The sequence below is a fragment of the Medicago sativa genome, chromosome 4 (assembly GCF_051527215.1).
Source record: "Medicago sativa cultivar Bolivia chromosome 4, Bolivia_mono, whole genome shotgun sequence".
NCBI lineage: Eukaryota > Viridiplantae > Streptophyta > Magnoliopsida > Fabales > Fabaceae > Medicago > Medicago sativa.
In genome coordinates, this window is record NC_140752.1 from 16349005 (window position 1) to 16361335 (window position 12331).

The window sequence follows — 12331 nt, forward strand, 5'->3', positions numbered from 1 at the left end:
TGTATGTGTTGTGTGTCTCTTGTTGTAGATTAAAACAAAAAATTGTCAAGGGTATTTAATGGAGTAAAAATAGGCTACACCAAAATCCATGTTTTGCCCTTATTAATAGGTATAGATTTATCGTCGGGAGACTAGGGTGTTACAATGAACATTTTCTTTGATTAGCCGAATTCTCTGTTTTTTTTTTTATAATTTAGGAACAAATTAGGCTTGCCTACACTAGTGCAGAAAACACTTTTTAAATCAGGTGAATATGACTTTTTTAATCGGGTGAACATCCGATTTATAGGTGGCCGATTTAAAAAGTGTATTTGATTTTAAGTCAGCCCCCTTTACCCGGTTTAAAATCGTTAAATTTAAATCGGTTGAACCCATCTAAAATCTATTAATTTAAATCCGTTGATACCATTTAAAAAAGGCTAACAAGAGTCAAAAATCTTTGAATTTAAATCGGTTCACCCCATTTAAATTCTCTATATTTTAATTTTTTTTATACACGATTATGGTACTGAATATAATATGAAATATCATATGATCAATGAATGTATAAAACAATAATATTAATTTACTAAAACTTAATGTGTGCTTGCTAGTACATGTCAAATTACAAAATATTTCTAGACCACAATGTCTCGTCACGTAAACATAAAAAATAAGAGAAATATACATGTATGCATTTAGTGTTGGTGCACAAAAAACTGCCAACTTCAACTGTTCTCCAATGTTGGTTCAGATGCATCTTGTTCATTTGAAGATGATTGTTCTTGAGCCGGTGCACTAGTCTGCACTGGTTTTTTGAACTGCACCAAGATCATTGTCATGTTATCACATCCATCACCAACAGCCAAAGATGGCGCCAAACACCGGTCTAGCACTATTTCACAAACTTCAGAGAGTTTGGTTTCATGTGAGATGAAAAAAGTGTATCGTCTTAAAACGTCTGTTACACAGATCAGCCAAACTACATTGAAATAATTACTTGGATCATTATGCTTAGAAAAAAAAACTTGGATCATTAAGCATAAGACTACTCATAAAAACCAAATTGAATGTTAAACCGAACCACACCAAAAAGAAAAGAACTGTGAACAGTTCATGAACTGAACTGAGCTGGTATTTTATTACACAGTTCAGTTTGTGAACTGTCCTTCACAATTTGATTTTTTTAAGTGTGGTTTGATTCGGTCTTTGGCTTTTAGTCCTAACATCAGTTAATGCGCAGAACGAGTGCCTTTAACTTGTGATGGCCAGCAATTTGAGCCAAATTTAATAATGACAATTTGGTACACAAAGCAAAGGTTAACAAATAAACAGTTCGGTTCAAAAGAAACTGTTTCGTTCGAAAATGTACAGTTTGATTTTCTGTAATAGTATTTGTAGTTCTGGTTCAATTCATAACACAGACAGAACCGATGATTGGAACCTTTATACCAGTTCTGGTTCGGACAAACCATCAACAGTTTTGTTCAATTTTACTAAACTGTTGTAAGTAATGATTCTTTTCAGTTCGGTTTGGTTTTTCTTTCTGAACCAAACCATAAACAGTCCTTGTTATTCAAGTAACACAACAGGATAGAAAATACAAGCACAATATACTAGAAACAAATTACTAAAAGCATGATATATCATAAGTCTGTGCATGCTTTGCTAATTCTCTACAACCAAATTATGTAAGTCCAAATAACATTTCATATACAAGACAGTACTAGGTAAGTGTTGTATTAAATATCATGAATAATTGAGTATTGAATACTCAAACAATCTGATTGAAAAAAAAATGTATAACTTGAACACTCACCAAGAGAAGTTCTTGACGTACAAAATCTACCAATTGTTGGCTTGATAGGCAATCCCTGAAACCACTACTACAAAATTGGGAAAATATATCGCCTCATAAATAGCGCTTTTAACACTAAAGCGCTATAAATTAAAACATTGAGATCTTAGCTAGCGCTTTTTTGAAAAAGCACTATCTATCCTTTTAAGTATATATAGCGCTTTGTATTGAAAGCGTCAGTATAGGTTAAATAAAAATAATAGATATTTAAATAAAAAACATGATTAATCGTATATGGCGTTTTTTATGAAAAGCGCTATATATAAATCAACCTTAAATAGCGCTTATAAGTTAAAAAAAGAGCTACTGTATGCTTGAGAAAAATAGCGCTTATAGGTTAAAAAAAGCGCCATTTTATAAAGTGATTTAATGTACATTAACTAACAGGTCCCCTGTTCGATCCCCTGCATAGCATATTTCAATTATTTTTTTTGAATTTTAATGAAAAATGGATTGCAGTAACAAAGCACACCTTTTTTTTTAATAAAAAAAAAACACACCTTTTTTTTTTTAATACTTTTATCATATATATATTTTATATATAACAAACTAAATCCAAACTTTTTCAAAAAAACAAATTCAAACTTTTTCCAAAAAATAAATCCAAACTAAAAAAACAAATCAAATATATAACAAACTAAATCCAAACTTTTCCAAAAAAACAAATCCAAACTTTTTCCAAAAAACAAATCCAAACTAAAAAAACAAATCTAAAAAAACAAATCAAAATTTCCAGATCCCACTAAATCCTACTTTTCCATAAATAAATCATATCCTCGCAAAAAAAAATTAAAATACCCCATACACTCTTAATAATTGAATGGAAGTGTAGTAGTCAATATTTAGAAAGAAAATAGAGTTTTTTAGAGCGAATAAGAAATTAGAGTGCGAACGGGGGATTAGTAAAATTGGGTAGAAAAGAGATGTAGTTAATGAGATGAGTAGTGCTTTAATGAGTTAAGTAGAAGGGAGTGTGAATAGCAAGACGGTGTAATTACAGAAATAATAGTAACAAATTCGAGAGGTGATAGCAATTTGAAAAGATTAGTAACAAACTTAGAGGACAAATAGTAATTTAAAAAGATTGGTAACAACATCAATTAGAGTTTATAAATAGAGAAGAGAATTAGAGAAGAAGAGTACCCAAGGAAGAGAGAAACAAAGCGGCAAAAGAAAAACTAGGGTTATGGAGAGAAGAGAAAGAGGAATAACTAGAAGAACCTAGAGAGAGATTTCACTGTAGGAATTCATCACTTTTGCAAACTAGAGGTAAGGGGTGGTCTCTATTCATCATAAGGGTTGTATAATCATATGGGTAGTGAAGGGTTTTGTTTTCCGTTACTTTTCATGATTTTTAATGAATTTATATTTAATTTGTATTCTAATTTATCGCTATAATTATATGTTTAATTTATTTGGGATAATATGCTATTTGTGCTTAAATTTTGTTCGTGTTAAGTGTATGCATCTTAGTTAGAGTGCTGTAAATTATTTGATTTCCTTTATGTTTGTCGTTCAATATCATTACATTGTGTTGATTATAACCTGCCTATTGTTTGTCTTATGCGTATATGTTTTGTCCAGCACCGATCATGATTAAATTGATATATGTGTCTTCATGACTATGTGTTGTGGTTTCCAAATTTAAAAAAAAATAAATCAAATAAAGTTTTACATAATAAATTCAATCGTTTTCTTTCTGCCATGCTATTCAGTTGTTTATACATGTGCACCGCAACTTTGGATCCAAATTATAACCAAAATTGGTTCAAATTTATTTAGTTAATTAGGTATATCTCTATTGTACGATGCATCTATAGAGTAGGAGGCCTTACCATAATTCATTTATTCTTCCTTATTTTTATAGGTAATGATCCAATAAGTTATTAAAATATAAAAGTAAGAGAATTTTAAATTTAGAGTTAATTTAAGAAAAATGGGTGGGCTAAGAACTCTATGAGATTTTGAATAAGATGGACCTTAGTTTCTCCTAGTTTAGTTTGACCTTATTATATAAATTAATATACAACAATCATGTCTAAATTTAGTGTGACGGTACTGTTAAGCTCATTCAAAGAATATATAGGAAAGAAGTTTAGTTACTAATGAAATCATTTTTTATTAATATTATTTAAATGTCTTTGAAATAATAAATTTTAAATTATGAATTATTTAATGATGTAATTGATGTGTGATTTAAAGATGTGTTATATAAAGATGTTCTATTTGAAGATGTGAGATTTAAAGATGTGCTATTTGAAGTTGTGTGATTTAAAGATGTGTTATATGAAGATGTGCCATTTGATAATGTTTGTTTTAAAGATGTGTTTTAATTTATAATCTTGCTTTAATTTGTACTCATGATCAGTAGTACTTTGAATTTATCTTTAATATAATATAGTATTATTGCTTAATGGTGTTTTCTGGTATATATTCAGGTGGAGGATTCAAGTGGAGGAGAGTGAACGAAATTTGGAAATGAATGATGATTTGCCTGCTTGTTTTGGATAAAAATGTTGAGAAGATCAAGAAGATAGATGAAGACTGCATGATACCATAGAAGATTTTGATGTTTATGTTAACTAATTAGTAGTAACACCTAGAGATATCTATGTTACCATATTATAGGCTATACATTTCTGACTTTTATGCTTTATATACATACATTTTTTATGATATGGTTAAGTTTTATTTGATAAATAATAGTCCCAATTATAATGTGCCAAAATTATATACATTTCCCTTTAAATTTCTGACTTTATATATATTTTACTTTAAATTGATAAAATAACGCTATCTGCAAAGGAAAAAAAAATTGACAATAAATAAATAAATAAATGCTTCTCCTAACGCTTTTTTTCCTTTATAAAGCATTATTTAAACATAATGTTACATAGCGCTTTTAAAACAAAAACGCTGTCTTTAAACATGTCTTAGATGGCGTTTCTTTTTTAAAGCGCTATCTAAGGAGACCCTTTGCTAGCGCTTTTTGACATAAAGCGCTATATAAAGCATGCTTTAGCTAGCGCTTTATACATAAAAAAAACGCTATATTACTTTTACCAGCACCATTTACAGTAGCGCTTCAAAAGCGCTATATAAGCTCATTTTTGTAGTAGTGAACGTAAGAAAAAGAATTTTCAAGAAATGACATTTAATTAAAATGGGGAATTGTGGATATCAAGCATAAGAACCATACCAAATGCCATCACAAGCTATCACTATAAACTCATCTTCGTCATGAAGGTCAACCTATGATATAATTCCAAAAACAAAACTCTCATTCAGAAACACATGTAGTAGTAGCAGATATCGAATTTCTTGACTAAGCATTTCATTATTGATTCTACCATATTGTCTATTGAGAAATAGGGTAATCTGACTTGCAATGGAGCAAACTTACAATGTTTATGTCTGGATTGGCGGTCACAACTTGTTTTTCAGCAGAAAGAAATCTATTATTTTTGAAGTCCACGTCACCTGCAGAATATTAAAACATATTAAATGGAAACAATATAAACCATATAGGTGCAGTTTCTTCGCAAAGAAATTATAGTCAAGAAGAAACAGTTTTATATCTTGAAATCTACAATTATGCAATTTGAAACCAAACAACATGCATACAAGTATACCTCCTCTTGCCTCCAAAATAAAGCATACAAAATAAAATAATAGGAAGGTTCCTTTTATACGCATGCTACAATATTTGAAAAAAAAAACATAATCAGACAAGCATACAGAATTCAAAAGAAAATTGATAAGAACATACATTACTAGATGAGAATACTGAATTCAAAAGACAAACGAATGAGTAAAACAAAATATAGATCTGAACTACCTATTAGACCATGATGTTGAAATTCTATTATAACAATAACTTAATACACAAATAATGGTAGTCAAAGCTGAAATAACTACCATGAGAGAGAAAAGAAATCTCCAATTAGAGAGAAAAAGTGTATATTGATTCATTAGGTTTTGAAAGTACATGAGGAATCTATATATACACTATGCAAGTGCCAGCTCATCATAACTATCTAACTAACCAAATGTAATGTAAAATACAAATGAAATTGTAGACAAATGTAAATGTAGCTTGTGCGCCAAGTTAGGGTTTGTGCTTTGTTTCTTCCACATTTTCCTCATATGCTGAGACCCCCTCGCAAGCTGGAGGTTGGTAGATATCTACCATCCCAAGCTTGAGCATACAGGCATGAAATTGCCTAGGTCCTGCTGCCTTGGTAAAGATGTCTGCTGTTTGATTGTGAGAGGTGACAGGAAGCAGACGCATCACACCAGCTTGAATTTTCTCACGCACCAAATGACAGTCAATGTCTAAATGTTTGGTGCGTTCATGGAAAACCGGATTCGCAGAGATGTGTAAAGCACTCTGGTTGTCACAATAGAGTACTGGTAAGCGAGAAGGTGCTTGGTGCAAGTCATGAAGAAGGAAACACATCCATTGGAGTTCTCTGGTAGCAGAAGCCAATGCCCTATACTCTGCTTCTGCTGAAGAACATGACACAGTTGGTTGCTTCTTTGATTTCCAGGAAACCAGAGAATGACCAATGAAGAAACAATAGCCTGAAATGGACCTCCTGGTGTCTATACAACCCCCCCAGTCTGCATCACTGAATCCAAGGAGCTATAAATCAGATGATGTGGGAAAGAACAATCCTCTTCCTGGTGAACGTTTGAGGTATTTCAGCACTCTTAAGGCAGCTTTGTGATGGGATTCAGAAGGTGAGGCCATGAATTGACTCAACTGTTGTGCTGCAAACGCAATGTCAGGACGTGTGGTGGTAAGATAAAGCAGTCTTCCAACCAAACGCCTGTACCCAGTAACATCTGCATAAGCAGCACCACCATCTTGAGATAAACGAAGAGAAGGATCAAGTGGTGTAGTAACCGGTTTACATCCTGTCAAGCCTGCATCCTCAAGTAACTCTAAACAATATTTCCTTTGGCACAAGGAAATACCTCTTGCTGAACGTGCCACTTCAAGCCCTAAAAAGTATTTGAGTTCCCCTAAGTTTTTGATGCGAAATGCCTTGTCAAGAGCTTGCTTCAGTGAATCAAACTCCTTTAAGCAGGTTCCAGCCAATATGATATCATCCACATAGACCAAAATCACAGTGAATGATGTTGCTGAGGTCTTAGTGAATAATGTATGATCAGAGTGCGCTTGAGTAAAACCATGAGCATATAAGAATTGAGTGAGTTTTTCAAACCATTGGCGGCTAGCTTGCTTTAAACCATACAAGGACTTCATCAATTTACAAACTTGACCAGGTTTAGGGGACTGAACTCCTTGGGGAACCTTCATGTACACTGCTTCATGAAGATCTCCATGTAAAAAGGCGTTATTTACATCTAGCTGATGCAAATACCAGCCATGGATAGATGCAAGAGCTAATAAAACTCTTACAGTGGATAACTTGGCCACTGGGGAAAAAGTTTCAAAATAATCCAGGCCTTCTGTTTGTGTAAACCCTTGAGCTACCAATCTTGCTTTAAACCTCTCTATAGTGCCATCTGCATATCTTTTAATCTTATACACCCATTTACTTCCAATAGAGACAGCATTAGGAGGAAGATCCACAAATATCCAAGTATTATTTGCATTCAATGCTTTTATCTCTGCTTGCATGGCTGTCATCCACCTAGAGTCTTTAGATGCTGCATGAAAGCCTGTAGGTTCAACTTCAGTGGTCAGAGAAAGAGCATAAGCCTGACACTTTGGAGAAAGAGCTGAGTAATTAAGAAACTTCTCCATGGGGTAATGACAAGTAATAGAATTGCAGTCATAATCTGCTAGATGTGCAGGTGCTTGTGAGTTTCTACTAGACCTTCTAGCAGGTAAAATAGGAACTGGCACATTGTTCCTTGATTCATCTTCATTATTTTCTTCTGATGCAGTGTCTTCAACATGGTGCTCATCAGAAGTGACTATGTGATCAGGACTAGAATCAATAGGTAATTCCTGATGTTCCAACTTCTTATCAGAAACAAAAATCTGTGTATCAGGAACAACAATAAGATTAGATGAATGAAATGGAAATTCCATATCAAAGAATTTCACATTTCTAGATATCAATATCTCAGAAGTATGAATTTCTGTGAGAACAAAACCCTTAATTCCTGCCTTGTAACCTAAGAAAGCGCATTTCTTAGCTCTAGAATCAAACTTGTGTCTATTTACAGACAGGGTGGATGCATAACTCAAACATCCAAAGACCTTTAAAGAACTAAGATCAGGAACCTCATTATACAACACCTCATATGAAGACTTATTGTTTAGGATCTTAGTAGGGATTCTGTTTATCAAGTATACAGCATGCAAAACTGCATAGGACCAAAATTTCTTTGGTAATTTTGACTGATACATAAGTGCCCTGCTCACATTCAGAATGTGTTGATGTCTTCTCTCCACTCTACCATTTTGCTGTGGAGTATAGACACAACTTTTCTGATGCAATATTCCTCTTTCATCATAAAATTGTTGTAAGGAAAACTCAGGCCCATTATCACTCCTTACCACTTTAACTTTTCTTTCAAATTGTCTTTCAACCATAGAAATGAAGCTTTTAAGTCTTTGAGAGGTCTCAAATTTATTTTTCATCATAACAACCCAGATATGCCTGGTACAATCATCTAAAATGGTCAAAAAATACTTATAACCATGTATTGAAACAGTACTAAAAGGACCCCAAATGTCAAAATGCACCAAATCAAAAGGTGACTTTGCATTCTTATTACTTAAAGGAAAGGGTAAAACCTTCTGTCTACACATCTGGCATACATCACATGCAGTATGTGGACTAACAGCTATATAGCTATACACTTTATTCATGCAAACCATTCTATCTTGAGACAAATGTCCAAGTCTAAGATGCCATAGTATTCCAGCAGGAACATTCTTCTTTGCAGATTCTGCTAAACCTGCGATACTTGAGATTGAAGCTTCATGTTTTCTATTTTCAACCTTCAAGTAATAGAGTCCATGCCTCTCTTCGGCTGAACCAATCTTCCTCAAACTTTTCTTGTCCTGTATTGTGCACATATTAGCTTCAAAATTCAATATGCAATCCTGCTCTTCAATTAGTTTTGATACAGAAATAAGATTGACAGCAAATTGTGGCAGATATAGTACATTGTCTATGATCAAATCTTTAGACAATTGAACTGGACCTCTGTAATTAGCTTCTATGACACTCCCATTAGGTAAATTGACACTAACGGGTTCAGTTTCAATGCAATTTGTGAACCAAATTAAATCATAACAAGTATGATGTGTTGCTCCTGTATCTACAATCCATCCATTATCACTATTCTTACCACAATGAGCAAGAGAGATATTACCTCCATTGTGTGAGAAAGAGCTGCTACCTTTGATAACATTTGCTGAACATTTTCCTTCAAGATTATTCTTTTCCAAAAGACTCATTAAATTCTGATACTGATCTTTTGTAAGAGTGATCCCTGCTGTATCTTCATTCTTGCTTGAGGATCCAATATTCATCTTGTTTTCTGAATCCTCTCCATCAACCATGTTTGCATAAGAGTGTCCACCTCCTCTTCCCCAATTTGGTGGATAACCATGCTTCTTATAACATGTGTCAACTGTGTGATTGGTCCTTTCACAAAAAGAACAAAATCTACCATTTCCATTTCCTCTTCCTCTTCCTTGAGTAGAGTTACTTCCTCTTCCTCTTCCAAAAGGTTTCTGCGCATTCACAGCATTAACTAAACCAGTAGTTTCTTCCAAAGGTGTATTTGCAATATTAACAACACCATACTGCAGCTTTCTTTCTTGTTGCATAATCAAAGAGAAAACCCTATTTATGGGTGGCATAGGATCCATCAACAATACCTGAGAAGCCACTCCTTGATACTCTTCATTTAACCCAATCAAAAATTGTATGATTCTATCTTCTGCTCTAAAGCCCTTTGCATTTCTCATAGCAAGACAGGTACAAGGCATAGGACAAGTGCAATGAGGCATAGGCCTATATTGATCTAACTCCTCCCATAAACCTCTCAATTCAGTGAAGTATTCATTGATTTTGTGATTACCTTGCTTCAGATTAGAAATCTCCTGATACAATTGAGCAACTCTAATACGATCTCCTCTCATGAATCTGTCTTTGAGATCGTTCCACATATCTATAGCATTTTCTATAAAAACAACACTTTGAGCAATTGAAGGTGCAATAGAATTGATAATCCAAGTGTGAACTAAATTGTTGCATCTCTCCCAAGCTAACCGATTCAGATCATCTTCACCCGGAATTGGTATAGAACCATCAACAAATCTGTATTTGTTCTTCATAGCCAATGCTCTTCTCATCTTCATGGACCAAGAGTGATAATTGTCGCCATTCAACTGCGGTGTAACACTCACAGTTGTAGAATTCTCTGAAGGATGAACAAAATAAGGATCCAAACCTTGATCTTGAATATTATTGTTGTTTCTCACCATGATTGAGAATTGAAACTTGAATCAGCAAGAAAAGAAATAGATTCAATATGAACAAGAACGAAGAAATAGAGAAAATGATTCGTATACAGAGATAACGAAATCAAGAAGAAAAAGAGAAATTCGTGATTCAATCACAAGAAACACGAAGCTTAAAGAAGAAGAATTCGTGATTCAATCACAAGAAACACGAACTTGAAGAAGAAAATTCAAGGTATTTCAATGGCGGAAGCAGAGCAAGCTTGAACTTGCTCTGATACCATCAAAGCTGAAATAACTACCATGAGAGAGAAAAGAAATCTCCAATTAGAGAGAAAAAGTGTATATTGATTCATTAGGTTCTGAAAGTACATGAGGAATCTATATATACACTATGCAAGTGCCAGCTCATCATAACTATCTAACTAACCAAATGTAATGTAAAATACAAATGAAATTGTAGACAAATGTAAATGTAGCTTGTGCGCCAAGTTAGGGTTTGTGCTTTGCTTCTTCCACATTTTCCTCATATGCTGAGAGTTACTATTTATAAAGCAAGGCAATTAAATCTTTTCTCTTCGTTTAATTATCTATAGAGAGAACAAGTAAAGAGTTGCCATCAATATTTTCAAAGAAATTAGTCGGCCATACCGTCATTCTATCATCTAAAGACGCGTCAACAATTTCAAACTCAGCACCCTTGTAGCTAAGCAATTATTGGTTGAAATACCTTAGTAAGAAGAAACAAACTAAGCAAAAACAGATCCTGTACCGGCAACCCAACAAAATTAACAAAAACAAATTAAAGGGTTACGGCGTAAACACAAAGCAACATATATGCATAATGTGATTCTTACGCACTCTTCCTGGTAACTTTTCATCATCCTACCTCGAAGGAAAAAGAGTTGTTCTTGTGAATCAAGTCACATGAGTGACTCCCTACAAAGCAAGTAAATAAAAGAACAAACTCTATTATTATAAAGTCATAGAGGAAGGAAAATATAGAAATCTACTTTGGGCACAATCAAGTTTGCACAAACTAGATATGATAGGATTACTATTGTAATAAGAATCACTTCATGTAAAACAACAACATTGAAAGGGAAACAACATTAACCATGACCTTTAGTGGCCTAAAATTGAATCAAACGTAGAACTTTTATGACCAACCTGAAGTAAGTAGCTCCAATAACACAGGCTCATTCGCTACACCTGCAACCATGGCAACAAAACCCTCCTCTCCACTAAGCTTGTCATTTTCACCTTCACAAATTTTCCAAAAATTTAAGTAACAGTTAATAATAAATTTCCAATTACCTAAAAATTAAAAAAAAATTATAAATTATTGAAAGAAAATTGATAAACATAGAATAAATGAGAAAATACTTACCTTTTTTTTTGTTTTGTTTTGAGTTTCTTCTTTGTTCTACTTTTTTGCTTTGTTTTGAGTTTCTTCTTTGTTCTACTGAAAGAAGAAGAGATGAAGTTGTAACCTGAGATCCACAAAATCCCTAAATCCCTAAATCCACAACAGAAACCACAGAATGATAGAATCGATAGAAGAAAATCACGAAATCAGATAAGAGGATGAAAAGGAAATTTACTCTTTGACGATGTCGGCTTCGTGTAGATCTTAGAGATGAAGATTCTTCTACTTCAAATCGCAAACCCTAGATTTGGAAATCTATGAATTGCATATAATTGAGAATAGTGACAACCGAAGAATCACACATGATGAGAATATGGGAGGTGGAAGGTGGAATCGAATCAAGGTGCGGCGCGGCTTGGTGGCGATTGAAGAACGCAGTGAAGAAAGTTTGGTGTTGTGAAGAGACAAAACGCGTCGTGAAACCTGAAGAGAGAGTTGGGTGTTTTTTGTTTTATTTTTGGTTAATTTAATAAAATCTTTTTTCTTTTTAAGTCAGGTGGGCCTATTTAAAAGTTATTATAGTTAAAACCTTACCACCGGATTGTGTTTTTAAATCTGGTGGATAGCAACCTATTTAATTTCTCTGATTTAAAAAGTGTTTTTTCTA

General features: G+C 33.5%; 1 protein-coding gene across 14 annotated transcripts; it reads right to left on the minus strand.

Moving 5' to 3' along the window:
• Positions 1-547: 547 nt before the first annotated feature.
• Positions 548-12331, minus strand: LOC146926755 (putative protein phosphatase 2C 11). 14 transcript variants are annotated; one of them, XR_015005492.1, is made up of 9 exons: positions 11900-12331; positions 11686-11760; positions 11466-11558; positions 11157-11234; positions 10947-11061; positions 5470-5534; positions 5241-5317; positions 5037-5089; positions 548-1853 (listed from the first exon to the last, which is right to left on the minus strand). XR_015005492.1 is itself a non-coding variant. In XM_085700252.1 (9 exons), the coding sequence occupies exons 6-9, from the start codon at positions 5531-5533 to the stop codon at positions 1754-1756; spliced, it is 294 nt and encodes a 97-aa protein (XP_085556378.1). In that variant the 5' UTR covers position 5534; positions 10947-11061; positions 11185-11234; positions 11466-11558; positions 11686-11760; positions 11900-12331; the 3' UTR covers positions 548-1753. The 14 variants fall into 14 exon arrangements, 5 of the variants coding, with proteins under 5 accessions (XP_085556378.1, XP_085556379.1, XP_085556377.1 ...); XM_085700252.1 differs by having other exon boundaries at positions 11185-11234; XR_015005493.1 differs by lacking the exon at positions 5470-5534 and having other exon boundaries at positions 11185-11234.